This window comes from Sceloporus undulatus, chromosome 2 (genome assembly GCF_019175285.1).
Source record: "Sceloporus undulatus isolate JIND9_A2432 ecotype Alabama chromosome 2, SceUnd_v1.1, whole genome shotgun sequence".
NCBI lineage: Eukaryota > Metazoa > Chordata > Lepidosauria > Squamata > Phrynosomatidae > Sceloporus > Sceloporus undulatus.
This window is the reverse complement of record NC_056523.1, coordinates 187416901-187431963: the sequence shown is the minus strand read 5'-3', so window position 1 is coordinate 187431963 and position 15063 is coordinate 187416901. Positions and strand designations below refer to the sequence as shown.

The 15063-nt window shown below is 43.3% G+C and overlaps 2 protein-coding genes across 3 annotated transcripts in view; both read right to left on the bottom strand.

Annotated features, from left to right (window-relative positions):
- Nucleotides 1–35: 35 nt before the first annotated feature.
- On the bottom strand, nt 36–10552 carry WDR45 (WD repeat domain 45). Its single transcript, XM_042450339.1, has 11 exons — nt 10400–10552; nt 8076–8199; nt 7582–7656; nt 7375–7479; nt 7074–7179; nt 4587–4681; nt 4346–4425; nt 3830–4038; nt 2903–3004; nt 2671–2816; nt 36–2383 (listed from the first exon to the last, which is right to left on the bottom strand). The coding sequence occupies exons 2-11, from the start codon at nt 8122–8124 to the stop codon at nt 2274–2276; spliced, it is 1077 nt and encodes a 358-aa protein (XP_042306273.1). The 5' UTR covers nt 8125–8199; nt 10400–10552; the 3' UTR covers nt 36–2273.
- A 1688-nt stretch (nt 10553–12240) lies between these two features.
- Nucleotides 12241–15063, bottom strand: part of GPKOW (G-patch domain and KOW motifs) — a 17814-nt gene continuing 14991 nt past the window's right edge. For both annotated transcript variants that reach the window (XM_042450255.1, XM_042450257.1), the window contains one exon: nt 12241–13492. In XM_042450255.1, the coding sequence (XP_042306189.1) occupies nt 13361–13492 (132 nt within the window). In that variant the 3' untranslated portion in view covers nt 12241–13360. The remainder of the gene's footprint in view (nt 13493–15063) is intronic.

Below are 15063 nucleotides of genomic sequence, written 5' to 3'. Positions count from 1 at the left end.
TTTTTAAAAATGTGAGGCTCACTTTTATCCAAAAAGGACGTTAATTTTTTAAAATTTTTTAATTTTTTTATTAATACATTAAAAGCCAAAACAAAATAAACAGTGCTGTCTATTCCATCTTATAACAAAATTATATACAACACATTACATTAGAAAACTTCCTTTGTTCCTGCATTAGTAAATGCCTTGGAGGGTTTTTTTTGGGGGGGGGGTATTGTTTTGTATTAGTCTTATTTGAATTCTCTTTATTAACAGTCGCTCTCCTTCTATCCTGTTTACTGTAACTTTTCTTACATAGCTTAATTTAATTGTTTTCATAGTCTGTACACCACAGGCAGGTTTATTTTATCTGTTTTAATTGACTGTATGTACAGCGCTGTGTAAATTTGAAGCACTATATAAATAAAGCTTAATAGTAATAATAATAATTAAGAATGGGGAGGGTGGCTATGAAACAACTAGAAAAGATTTAAAAATGAAAATATATATACAACTGAGCACTAAAGTTAGAATCATACAAGCCATGGTATTCCCAAGGCATTGCATTCCCTATTCCCATGCATGGATGCCACCTTGGATTGGAAGCAAAAACTAGGAATGGAAAGTGTAGCCAGCTGTATACAACCTCTGTCATGTCCACATCAGAGGATACACAATTAATTCAAATCACATTGCTCCTGAAAGCGATCTCGCTCTCTGCTTTATGGTTATATTCAAACCAAGACAAGCTAGTGGCCATGCTGTCTGAGAATTCTGGGAGTTGTAATCCAGAAAACCAAACTCTTTTTAATCATGTTTACTTTCTCACATACACAGACACACATCCTTTCTAAATCGACCTCCTACACTTCCTTTGTTCCCACTTCAGTCTCTCTGGCATCAAAACATGCTTGTGTTTCTCCTCAACTAACCCTGCTCTTGAATCACAGTTCAGACTCTCTGTTTTCTATTCGGCAAAACAGGCTTAAGTCCCATTGATCTGCCTTTTAGTGCTCAGGGAGCCTTTTTAAATTCCAGGAATAAATTTTTGGAGGGTCACCTTTGTCTGTCTTCCTGATAGTCTGGCTTATTTTGGCTAGTGACAGAAGTGGGACTTAGACCTGAAACTTGGAAAAGCCAAACAAAGGTGGTTCCAAGCTGGAAGAAGACTGATGTAGTACTGGAAAGATAGTAGTTCTCTGTGATGGAGCTATGTTCAATGGGGCTTACATTGGAATAAGCCCCATTGAAGAGTGAGATGTTTGAGTACACAGCATAGGATCAGACTGTATGAATGTAATCCTGTGAACATTTAGTTATCACACATTGTATGGTGACATAAGAAATCAACTGAAAATTACAGTTTCCCCAAATTATTCCCCTAAAATTTGCCATGTTAAATTTGTTTTACAAGGGATTATAATTAGTAACCATGGAGCTATGCTTATATGTATGTTTGCAGAAGTTCCTACTATACAAAGCAGCTTTCCCTCATCTTGTTCCCTCCAGATATATTGGACAATTCTCAGAATCCCCCAACAAACTTTTTGCTAAACTGAGGTGGGCAACTTGTGGCCCTCCAGATGGTGGTGAATTGCCACTCCCTTCAGTACTATCCAATATGACCAAAGGTGAGGGACTATGGCACTCATAGTAGAACTCCTGGAGGAGTTGCCTACACAAGTTGCCTACACAGAGGTTAAATGATATGCAACATCCTTTTACAACCAGTTCCTTTACTGATCATATACAGTCAATAGTGTTACCAAGCTTTCAAATTAGCAATGAGGGACAGTCACAATTCAGGACATGTAGAGTTGACAATGAGGAAGGAGCTCTTAATGAGTTTGTGTTGTGCCTAAATAGCAAATGAAAATATTGACTTCAGTTCACTTAGCTATGTGTTTCTCTGTAAAATTAACATATGATCGTTCTATGCCTTTCCCTCTCTCCTCTTCAAACGTCTGTTAAGAGGTGGCAACATCCAGATGTAGCTGGTAGCAAGGATAGCCGATTCTTGGCTGAATGGCGTTCTGAGAGGCTCTCTCCCCCCAAATTCCATCTCCTGGGACTTTTCAACTGTTCCATGGAAACTGGGTACCCAGACAAAAACAGAATGCCTAGTGACAAGAAATGATGAATAAAGCAGCTCTTCATTCCAACCCATCACAAGAATCCAAAAAACAGTGCGCCTTTGCCTTTTTCAGCCTAGGCCTTCATCATGGCTAAACAATACTTTGAAAATGGGCTTAAGTCCACTTGCTTCTGCCTCCCCAGGAGGGACTCAGTCGCACTCAAAAGTCATCATCATCACATAAATCCAGGTAGACATCGAAAGCTTCACGGTTGCAGTTGCCATCTGGAGTGAAGACATATTTGTGGAAAGTACCATCTACACAGATAGCTGTAGCGGGAGAATTACAAACAAAATTGAACTCCTGAGAATTCCATAACCAAAGAAAGATTTTGAGGTTAAAAGAAGAATCCAAAATGATGTCTCCCATGATAGCAAAGGATTTTATACTAAAAACAGCTGGGAATATGTTGGTCTTTCATAATATCCCAGATTCATTACCTAGACAAGCCACTTCACCACATCTAATCCTGCAGCTGACCTGATGCATGGGTGCACCTATCTCACAGCAACCTTTTGAGTGGCCATCGAAGGGCAAAATAGGCACTGCCACTCACCAATGACTGAGTTGACATTCTTGGAAGTGTTCCTGCCAAAAGCACAGATGCAGGCAGACTCAGCGGGCACAGTGAAACTGGCCAGACTCCACTGAGAATCTACATACTGGCCTATCATGGGTCCAACCTTTCCCACACGTGCCAATCTGCAAGATGAGGAGAAGGAAGAGGGGAGTCAGAATAGAACAGACACCAGTACTTTCCTTCCTAATGTGCTGATCCCAGTACCTACGCTGAACGGCGATTCAAGCGGGTGTCTTTTAGGGCAAAGATGTGGACAGTTCCTTTATCACTGGAGGCACAGAGGAAGGAAGAATCATGGCTGAAGTTAATGCTGTGGGGAGAAGAGAAGGATGACATGACACTTCAAGGTTTTCCTTTAATATCTTTCCCACTGCCACTGTATTCATGTACATAATAGCAAATGCCCATGAGAAAGACAGGTAAAGGAAGGGGGGGGGGGGAAACCACCAACACAGAGCCTGTTCTTGATGCAAACAGTGAATACCTGATCTAATAATTTATAATAACAAATAGTTCTTCCCCAATTTTAAAACAGTATTTCAAAACTTCTGTGCTCCCTTTATGACAAATCATATAGGACAGTGATACTCAAACAGTAGTCAAGGGACTAACAGTGGTCTGTAGCAAGCATTCAGGTGGTCCATGAGACTGTAACAGAAAAGGCACTGCCAGCTTGGTATACCTACTCTTGCATTGCTGGGGCAACTCTATCAGCTGATTCTGATTCCACAGCAGCCCAAAATAAGCTTCTTGACACTTGTACAAAAGGCATAGGGGTGATAGCATTTGTTAGGGTTACCAACTTTGAAACAGACTTCTGAACACTGTCCAGCAAAGGAATGGGGGATGATGATTATGATGATGATTACTATTACAAGCACTACTACTATTGCTGTTGCTATTGATATCCTGCCTTTTCCCCAGTAATGGGGTACATATCAAAATACCGGTCTTCCAGATATTTTAGTCTATCATTCCCACAGTATCTTATTGTTAAGTAACAATAACATTATGAGGGATGGGGATCAGAGGTTAAATGATGGCAGCAAAGCTCACTTGCTCAACATATGGAAAGGCGTAACTCAGGGCAGTCTGAGGGTGAGGCGCTTGGGTGAGGATCTGAGGGAATTCTTACCAGTACAAGGTTGCTGGGTCGGTTCCTCTCCTGAGTTCCACCAGCTTCTCCTTGGTCTGTGTGTCAAAGAGGCGGATGAGGGTCCCTTTCTTTGAGGCAGAAGCCACAACAGTGCCCTGCTGGTTGAGAGAGATGCAGGCAATCTCACTCTGATGGGCATTAATGGTGAATGGGGCAGATGAGGTCCCAGGCTTTGTGCTGGAAAGATCCTAGGATGGAGAAAAAAAAATCTAAATCAAAAACAGGATTCCAAACCTGTTTTCTGAAACTGGTGCAGGCAATATGTGGCCCTCTAAATGTGGCTGGATTGCAACTCTTAGCATTCTTTTATCATTGGCTATGATGACAAGGGCTCGTGGGAGTTGCAGTCCAACAAACTTGGCAAGCTGTACTTTGCCCACTGTGTTCTGAACCATAGTTTGTGAGGACTGAGAACATGCCTAACCAACAAAGGAGCTCCTATTTGTTCTCCCATGCCTCACTCTATCCACTGCCCTTTCCCCCAAGCCTACTCACCACTAGTTGCAAGCTGCCACATTTATGCCCAGGGAAAACCAGGAGCTGCTTCTCCAAGCTGGGACAGAGATCACAGAGTCCTGCGGTTGGGTAGGGGAAAACAAACCAACAAAACCCAAAGAGGTAGTAGTTAAAGCTGGGCTCAGTTCTTGCAGATCACCCTCTTGGGACAGTGATGAGGTACAAGGACTCCCCAGATAGAGGAAGCAGAGCCAAAAGGCCTGTGTGCAACAACTCATACCTTTGGGATTTTCCCTGGTATCAAATTCAAAGAGCTTTGTAGGGTTATCAGGGAAGGAATAGACATAGATTCGATTCCGCAAAACAATGATTATCCTAGAAGGGGAGAAACAACAACAACAAATGTAGAGCACTATATGTACAGATGAATTCTTCAGCACCATGATCTGAACACATACACTCTCCCTTGGCCATGGGTGTTTACCTGTCCCTCCACACAGACATCTATTTGAGAGTTGTTCTGCAATGGTTCTGGCTAGTTTTAGACATTTGCACACATTTTTTTTTTACATTTTAAAAACTTCCTTTCCCTTCAACCATGGAGAACTGCCTTATTCCAGAACTGGGTATAGTTCTAGTCGTCCAAGAATTCTTTCAGTGACAGACAATAACATGACAGATGTTACTGCTATGAGAAAAGCATATTGGTGATAAATGATGTAGCAGATGGTATACCGCAAAGAAGCATTCCAGCCCTTTTGATGATAGGATTGTCCAGCATTCCTACACAGCTAATGGTAAAATTGTGCTCCCAAACAAATTATGTCCAGACTATACCTCAGCCAGCAACTAAATTCAGTCCCCATCGCTGGACAAATCAGGAACACATGGGCTGGGGTGTACCCTGCGCCCAAGGTGAGGCCCATGGAGGATGAGCAGCCAAGGGTTACACAGTGCAGAAGAAAGCAAAGAAAATCAAAATGTGTAAGGGTGATCCAGTTCTCCCTCAATAGCTATAAGAACCGAGCAAACTGGTTAGCAATAGAGAAAAATTAATTCTTTGTCTGTTCTCAGACTTCATATTTTTTCTCACACTCAAACTGTCAAACCAATACAAAAAGTACTAAACAGGGTCACTAATACAAATGGACTCTTTCTATGCACTGGACAGCTGTTAACATTTACCCATGATGCTAACAAGGACTTCAAGACCCATCTACCTAGTGGCAGAGGTTCAGCTCACTGCAAGTACTGACGGAAGAACCCTTGATCTAAGTGTGATGCATCTGTTTTTATGGCATGACTGACATATGGCCCAATGCTCTGCCTATGACTCTACCTTGGCAAATACAAATAAAAAAAGTATCACTAGTTGAGGTGGGATGGAAATCACTAAGAACAAGAGCACCAAGTTCCTAGCCCTTGTGGTTGCGGAAACAGGATTGAACCATGGATAGATGGTCTTACAGGGGATAAAGCATCTGTGACTTGACAGTCTATAGTCCCTCTTCTTAGTAGCTTGATGAGTCCTGTTCTCCTATCTGTAAAACTCTGATATCTAAGCAAAGTTCAAAAAGTATAGCACTGTTTGTTTGCTTTTTTATTTTTAAATTGGGCCTCACTGTCAGAGCACTATCTCCTATTCTTGCCAAAATCCTCTTGGGTCCAAATAGCACCTGCCTATCAAACTATTACTGGGTTGTACAGTCCTAGATAGCAATTATTCTCTCTGTTTTGGCTGTTACTAAAATGAGGAAAGATTTTAGATATTCTACTGTGATGTGTTCCTTTACAAAAATGTTAGCTCCTGTTAAAATATGAACTCCAAAAATATTGGACTTGATTAAGTAAAAATCTCCATATTTTCAAAATCAATATATCTGTCTTATTATTATCATCAATTTGACTATGCTGTCAGCTTCTTCCAGACACTTCCTTCAGCAAATGGATTGAATGTATATAGGATTCATAGGCCAGAATCCTGTCAATGCGATAAACTAGTTTAATGGTCCATTGTGCTCTGATAGTGCACTTTTTGCAGGGGTGAACAGCTACAACGGGCAAAAGACAGTGAAAGCTGTTGCCTCTGGGGGAAAAAAGCCTTGTTGGCTCTCAAGCAGCTAAGGAACTAGCAAGGTCAGTATTTTCTCCTGACAGTGATAGGTTTCCTCCCAGTTGCTATTGTACCCATGGCTATTACAGTGGTACCTCGGGTTACGAAATTAATTCGTTCCGCGGCTAATTTCGTAACCCGAAAAACCTTCGTAAGCCGAATTGCCATAGGCGCTAATGGAAAAAAAGCCGCGGCTCTGCCGCGGCTCCATTGAAAATAGCGCCGAGGTTTTTTCGTAACCCGAAAAAACCTTCGTAAGCCGAAACAATAAATCCCTATGGGATTTTTTCGTATCCCGAAAAATTCGTAAGCTGGGTAATTCGTATCCCGGGGTACCACTGTATACTCCTGTCACTGCTACTGCTGTGTTGCCGCCACCGCCACTCTTCTAGTAACCCTCGGCAAGAAGATCTCAGTCTACATATGCAATTTGTATTGATACTTGGGCTTGAAGCATTCTATCTAAAATGTCTTGAAGCATTCTCTCTACGCACCCTGGATCTGAGAAACACCAAATACAGAGGGAGCTAGCTATTAAAAACACTCTGCCATCCAGACCCAAATTCTTCTGCTTTTGTGAATACCATGTTTCCATCATACCCCTCTCCACCCATTCTTTGTGACTAGGCAAAACAGGGGGAATCCCATACGTACTTGTCATGCCTCATGCGCACAGCCAGTGCTGGCTTGGTGAAGGTGAATTCCAATACCAGCTTGTCTTTGCCCTCCTTTCCTTCATGGGCATCATCCCAGATCAAGACTACAATGGAAGCATTAGGACAAATTCATAGCATTCATAGAGGAAATGGCCTTTCCCTATTTGAAGATTGTGAGAAATTACACCTGCTTCTTTATGCACTAGCTGAAGCCAGAAAATACAGATATCATAATGGAAGACACTTTTACTCTGATCTACTAGATCCATCACCTCCCTCTCTTCATTTGTGAAAGATACCTGAAATCTCTGAAAATTTGGGATTGCCACCTCCTCCAATGATAGCTAGTAGGTTGGAGCGATGTAGCATTTCAACCAATCCTACACTGCCCACTTGTTCATGGTCTGGCAAAAAAAGAGAAAAGATAGGCACTGTTAGGGCATACAGTGGGGTGATACAGAAACCAGTGTTGCATAATCCCACATTCAGGCTCCTCTGCTTCTTACCAAGGTGCCCTTTCTCCATCAGAGGCTCCACATTATAGATCCGAACACCAGTCTCCATAGCACAGCAGAAACAACCTAAAGTGGGAAAGAGGAAATGGATCTACCTTACATACACTGAAAACAGAGTACTCCAGGGCTTGGCTGGAGCCAAGATGAAGCTCTGCAATCTACTATCAATATAAGGGCACAGCTTTAAACAAGATGAAAAGATGAAGTATGTATGTTCCTGCAGAATGTATTTCTGTTACCAAAAAGCAGAGTGTAGTCTGGACTACAACTCCCAAAATTTCCCAGCCAGCATGGTCATGAAGAGTTGTAATTCTGAGCTCTTCCAGTAATTAACTGCAACACTCAGCACAATTTCCATCAGATACTGGGCTCACAGTGTATCTGCTTACAAACCTTGGCTTTCTTGGAGAACCTAATGATCTCAAAGCCTAAGTCCTGAGTAAAAGAGTACTGTACTGGAGATTGAGTAGAAGGAAATTACTCACTCTGATCTTGGTTGAAGCGCAGGCTATTGACCCCACGTTGTTGTGCCATGATGAGCTCTGTGGGATACCCCTCAACTGGGGCAGATGCACAGGAGTTGTCTGCTTTTGTTTCCCAGTATGATAGCTACCATGACAAGGAGAGAAGTCAAAAGGAAATCTGAACAGGAGTAACAATAACAGAAAACCAACCAGCCAACTGAAAGCCAGCTGAGCTTTTTAGTTCAATCCCTATTCTCATAGGTGTCTTCCTGTTCTATACAGTAGGAGTGGAAACCTTTTTGGATGCCACCTCACAGAAAGCCCAGCCAGCATGACCAATGGTAAGAGGTTTAGGTGCCAGGATCAAAACCTTTGGTTCCCCATCCCTACTGTGGACCTTATAACTTCTAACTGTCCCAATTTAACAGAATGAATCTCACCCTATTGTCCCACTTTTTCAGTTCTTTTAAAAATGTTCCAGTTTCTTTCTCTTTCTCCCACTCTACCCCTTGCCTTACTTCAGTTGCTGAAAACTGAGTTCAAGATGCAAAAGTACAGTGGTACCCCGGGTTACGAAATTAATTCGTTCCGCCGCTGCTTTCGTAACCCGAAATACTTCGCAAGCCGAAAAACCCATAGGCGCTAATGGGGAAAAGCCGCGATTTCGTGTGAAATAGCGCCGAAAAGCACCAAAATTTTTTTCGTAACCCGAAAAAACCTTCGTAACCCGGAACAGTTTTTTTGAATGGATTTTTTTCGTAACCCGGAAATTTCGTAAGGCGGCGCATTCGTATCCCGGGGTACCACTGTAGTTTGAACTCAACTCAATGGAGAAGAGAAGAGGGGCCCTTCTCTGTGGACTCAGGTGAAAGAAAACTGCAGCAACCTCTTGTAGTTCCTTTCTCATTAATACCTTATGGCATCGGCTACTATGTAATGTTGCTGGGTTACACTTGTTTTTATCCATGAAATGCTGGAGGATATGATGCCTAACAAGTGCCACTTCTCTCTCTGACCACAGTTACTGCCAGCCAGCTATCTTTGTACGCATGACCCTTTCCTGGCTTTCAGATCCATTCTATTCCTAGATCTGCTCCTAACAAAGGCTTCATATCCTTCCCCTTGTTGACTACCTCTGAAATGCCTCTCTTCCTTATCAGATCCCTCCATTCCCCTCTAGCCTTATTGTACCCACATCTCAGGATGTAAAACTGAGCTTTCCTGACCCCAAGAGTCCTGTCGTCGTCGTCATCATCATCATCATCATCGTTGTTGTTGTTGTTGTGTGCCTTCAAGTTATTTCCAATATACGGTGACCCTAGAGCATGACTATCACATGGTTTTCTTGTCACAATTTGTTCTCAAGGTGGTTGTTTTTGTTTTTTGCCAGTGCCTCCCTCTGAGTGCCTCTCTCACCTAGTGAGTTTCCATGACCAAGCAGGGATTCAAACCCTGGTCTCCAGAGTTGTAGTCCAACACTCAAACCACTACACGATTCTGGCTTCATCATCAGTATTGTTGTTAACAGATAATGAGGAAATTGAAATAGGTCAAGATTTCCCCTGCCTTGGATCAAATGTTGAACCGACTGAAAACTGCATTCAAAAAGTCAGATGAAGACTAGGAATGGGGAGGGCAACTATGAATCATTAGAAAAGACAATAATGCTAGGGAAGATAGAAGGCAACAGAAAGAGAGGAAAGCTGCATGCCAGATGGTTGGACTCCATAAGGGAGGACATGGGGATGAATTTGCAGGACATGAGCAGGGCAATGGAGGACAGGGGTCCACAGGGTCCCCATGAGTCGGGGTCATAGGTGCCCTCCTTTTCCAGGACCCGTCCTCCATTTCAACCTTCTGTCCAGGGAGGACTTCAAGATGTCCTCCATTCTGAGCATAACCAAGAAGCATGAGTTTACATCTGTATGAGTGTTGTTTTAGCTTTATGCCCTCCAATTTTTCTTGAATTTCCCTTTCTCCATCAGGGAGATTTGTTTTTAAAGAGTTTTAAATTCTTAAATTTTAATAATGTAATGCTTTTTAAATGGTTTAAATGGCTTAAATGTTTTCTCTTTTTAAACTGTGTATTCTTAATGTCTTATGCTGTTTTAACTCTTGGACTGTTTTAGATTTGTCATCCGCCTTGAGCCCCTGTACTAGAAGGAAGGTGGGGTATAAATAAACAATATGAACAACAACAATAACAACAACAAAGATGATGATGATGGCAGAGCAAATGCAGAGGGCTACAGCCAAATTCCCACCCTGCCTCCCAAACTGCCTTAATTCACACCCCAAACTCTGCTCCTTGGTGTCCCTACTTAAGAGATACCTCCTTCTCTCACCTTGTTTACTTCAATACCTTCTCCTCCTCCTCCAAAAAGTAAACATCAACCTCCTCTTCTCCAGTCCCTTTTTCCCCTTCCCAGCTCGACCATAGAGAGACGAGGCACAGAGCGTCGCCCTGTCACGTGACTTGGAGAGCCTGGAAGTCGCGACGTCCATTTTAGTAAATGGAAAGAGAACCCGGGAGAGCAAAGAGCGGCCTTCGTTCCTTCCGTTTCCAGACCCTGGCGGCCATTTTGGAAGCTGGCACACAGACTAAATGTTGCTACCAGGCCTCTTGCTTGGTTTTGAGTGCCTTTGGGGCTCAAGAGTGGGGTATAAATACTCCAAATAATTAAATATTCTGTGCCTTCAAGTCGTTTCTGAACCTATCATGGGGTTTTCTTGGCAAAATTTGTTCTGAGGGGGTTGCCCTTGTCTCTGAGGCTGAGAGAGTGTGCTTTGCCCAGGGTTACCCAGTGGGTTTCTATGGGTAAGTGGGGATTCGAACCCTGGTCTCCCAGTGTCCTGATCCAGCACTCAGACCACCACGCCATTCTGGCTCTGGGCTCAGGTATAAATCAAAGCATCAAATAAATGGGTCTTTGAGCAACCCAAAACTGAACTCAGCCTGGAAACCAAAATGACCAAAGTGAGGCTGTCATACTTTGGACATATCACAAAAAGATATGGCTCATTGGCAAAGTGGAAGGCAGTAGGAAAAGAGGAAGACTGATTTGCAAAGGAGGGCGGCTAAAATGGCCCTTGCCGTCTCTTCCAAACCTAAAATTCTGTGATTCTATGACTGAGTCTGGGAAGCCTGAGTTTGTAAGAAATGATAGTTGACTAAAACCCTTGGAGGTCTCTCATTCATAGGACTGCCATATGTTAAACCTTCCATGAAAGCAATTAACAAAAAACAGAAATATGCTACATATATCCTCATGTACACAGACTCTAGAGTAGTGCTACTCAAAGTGGACGTATCTGGACTGCTACTGGTCCTTGGCAAGTTTCCAGGAAAGAAACAATGATCAACAATGAGCACAATTGTAATCACAGTCCCAGACTTTGGAAAATAATTGCTGGTGTCCCACATCATCTGACTGAGAAGCATTGTTGTAGCGTATCATATGCCTCATTGTACTCTGCTAGGCATGGGCATACATGATCATGGCTGGACTACCAAATCTCTGTAAGCATGCAAAGGGTGGGGAATGTGTTGCCTTCCCATGTTGTTTAACTCCATTCCCCAACAGCCCTAGCCAGCATAGCCAATGGTGATGGATGCTGGGAGCTGCAGTCCAGCAATACCTGGAGACCACTTACTCCTCATCCTGACTCTAGGAAAAGTATAACTACTCAAGTATTAAAATGTACAGATACAAGATTTGGTTTTCAACAGAACTCTTCATTCAGCCTAACAAAACTATCTGGGGACAGAGGAGCAGTTTTCTGTGGCATGGTAGAAGTGTTATGAGAGCCTCTCAATAAATAACTAGTGGTCCCTTTAGAGCTCACTTCCAGCACTCTACTATTACTTTACTTGCATGAGGTTTTGCCCTGTCGTGAGATTTATTTAAGATTATCACTGGAATACAGAAATGCAGAAAGGAGAAGCACACATGATGCACAAATGGGAGAATGAGTCACGCAGTTCTCAAAACCAGTCATTATTCAGATAAACATCAAACAGAACCTGAATGAGAAAAAGGCAAGAAAGGTAAACTGGTAGCCACAGTTTTCGTTAGATTAAGGAAAAGAGCCATTTGGCTCTGGAAATCAAGCATTGTACTGATAGAACAATTTAATTACATTGGTCATTGCATTTTTGATCACAGCCAAATCACCAAACAAAAGGGAGGAAAAAAGTGGTTTATTTCACTCCTTATACAAGTTAACTTTAAAAAAACGTTAAGTCCAGCATGATGTCCAAAAAAGCTGATTTACAAAGTAGTTCATTCCTGCCAAGCCCATTTTCACAGCAGCCACTACAAAGATCGGAAAACAGGGTCTTCACATGCTTCTGACAGAGGGAAATCTACACAAAAGCGTTCTAAATTTCAGAATGCAGAGGCCCACTTAATGTAAAAGGCCAGTTCTGTAGCCATTTTTGATGTCCCTCTTTGTGCAGGTGCAGAGTCTGAAACTGCTCAAGAATGATTTAAGGCACATCCTTCTTTAGGATATGCCTTGCTAAGAGCTCAGTCTTCATGAAAGAGGATCAGTTTTGCTCAAAATCCTGTATACTGTAGCTACTGTCTCTTCTGTGTATTAGTGGCCGGAAAATCTTGTCTTGTGAAAAGAAGTCTTTGAGCAATTGAATTGTTTCACTCTGGAAAAGCCAAGGCTGGGGAGAATCATATGTCCAAGGTTCCACCTTTAAATACTCAAAACGTTTTTACTTTTCTTCCACTGCTCAATTAGCCACTCCCTTCTATATTTTGAAAAGATACACAAGGCAGCAGCTATTATATATAGCACAGCCTGGTTTAAAAATCCGCACCTAGATGTGGATGTATTGTGGAATATTGGCTCTGAATTAAGACTGGAATACATTGCTTTGTTATTGGGCACGCCTAATTTCTTGCTCTTCTGGAACCAGCACTGAGCTGCAACAGTTTGACTGTAGGTTTCATTCATTATGTATGCACTTGTTTTTGGCTGTCTTCTGATACTCATGTTCTCAAGTATCATCATTGGTTTTAAAAAAACAGAAGTCTATGCATGTTACTGGAGAAAACCCAAGTAAATGCACATCTAGCATTCAATTAAAAAAATATTCCAGACCACTTTGAGTTAATCCACTCTGAATATGGAGGCAGCTTCTTTCCCAGCTCCCAGTCCACTGCTTTTACCCCGCAGGACTTCTGATACCTGGCCCTAACAACAAATTGCAGGTTGGCTCTTTGATATTAAGCCTGGGATCTTAAAAATCCTCCATCCTACATGTGCTGTGCACCATGGAGGGGCGGCAAAGCTCAGTCCTCTTCCGAACCACCAACATAGAGACAGACAGCATCATACTCCAGTGTCAAGAGCTTCTCCTCATCCTGCTGTAGCTGCACCAGTGCACGGCTTTGCCCCTTGTCTCGACGCAGAATGCGGCCAACCTAGTTGGGAGAAAAATGAACAGCCTGAGACTAAGTAGAACTCTTGGGCAGGGGGACAGGGACATGCAATGTATATTCTAAGGTGAAGAATCTCTCTTTATGTTACTGGACTCCCAACCCTATCAACTTTAACCTGCATCATCAATACTCAGAAAGGAAGGGAGGTACAGTCCATTAAAATCTGAAGAACCACTTGTTTCCCTAACCCTGATTTACCATAAGGTTTTCTTGAGTTACAATGTATAATAATAAAATAAAATATTAAAAATTTTATTTATATACCGCCCTTCTACAAATCAGGGTGGTGTACAACATTCCACAAGATACAATACATAAAAAAAAATTATACATACAGATTAAAATCCAATAAAACACTCCAGCCAGCTTGCCATTGCTGACGTAGAGGAGGGTGAGGCTATTCGAGGCTCACATCAGGGTATGCCTGTTTAAATAGAAAGGTCTTCAGCCCCTTTTTGAACTGGGCCAGGGAGGTGGCCGAGCGGAGCTCAATGGGCAGAGAGTTCCAGAGGTTGGGGGCCGAGGTGGTGAAGGCCCTCTTAGAAGTAGAAACTAATCTAGCCCCTGGAACCCTTAACAACTGCTGCCCAGATGTTCTGAGTGTGCGGGGCGGATTGTATGGAGAGAGGCGGTCCTCAAGGTACCCTGGGCCCAAGCCATTTAGGGCTTTATAGGTAATAACCAACACCTTGTATTGCGCCCGGAAGCGAATAGGCAGCCAGTGCAAATCCTTAAGCACTAGTGTTATATGGCTGGCTCTGGGTGTGCCAGTAACCAGTCGGGCTGCCATATTCTGCACTAATTGTAGCTTCCAGGTATGGTACAAGGGTTGCCCCATGTAGAGCGTGTTGCAGAAATCCAATCGAGAGGTTACCAGAGCATGTACTACAGTTTCAAGGTCCCTCTGGCCCAGGTAGGGACGCAGCTGGCGTATCAGCCGAAGCTGATAACAGGTGCTCCTGACCGTCGCATCCACCTGAGATGTAAGGTGGAGTGACGAGTCAAGGAGCACCCCCAGACTGCGTACTGAGTCCTTCACAGGAAGAGTGATCCCGTTCAGGACAGGTGGAACCACCGCCATTCCCGGGCCAGGAGAACCTATCACGAGCACCTCCGTTTTCTCTGGATTCAGGCTGAGTCTGTTTTCCCTCATCCAGCCCATTACCGACTCCAGACAGGCCACGAGAGGAGAGATGCCATCCCCGGTCACTGCATCAGTCGGAGACATAGAGAAGACTATCTGGGTGTCATCAGCGTACTGATAACCCCGCGCCCCATGACTCCGGATGATCTCTCCCAGTGGTTTCATGTAAATGTTGAAAAGCATGGGAGACAGAATGGCTTCTTGAGGGACCCCAGATGTAAGGGCCCTCTTATCGGAGCACACGTCTCCCAGCTGCACCATCTGGAACCTCCCAGAGAGGTAGGATCGGAACCACTGGAGCACAGTGCCCCCGATTCCCACCTCTGCCAGGCGCTCCAGAAGGATACCATGGTCTATGGTATCGAAAGCCGCTGAGATGTCTAAGAGCACCAACAGGGACACGCTACTC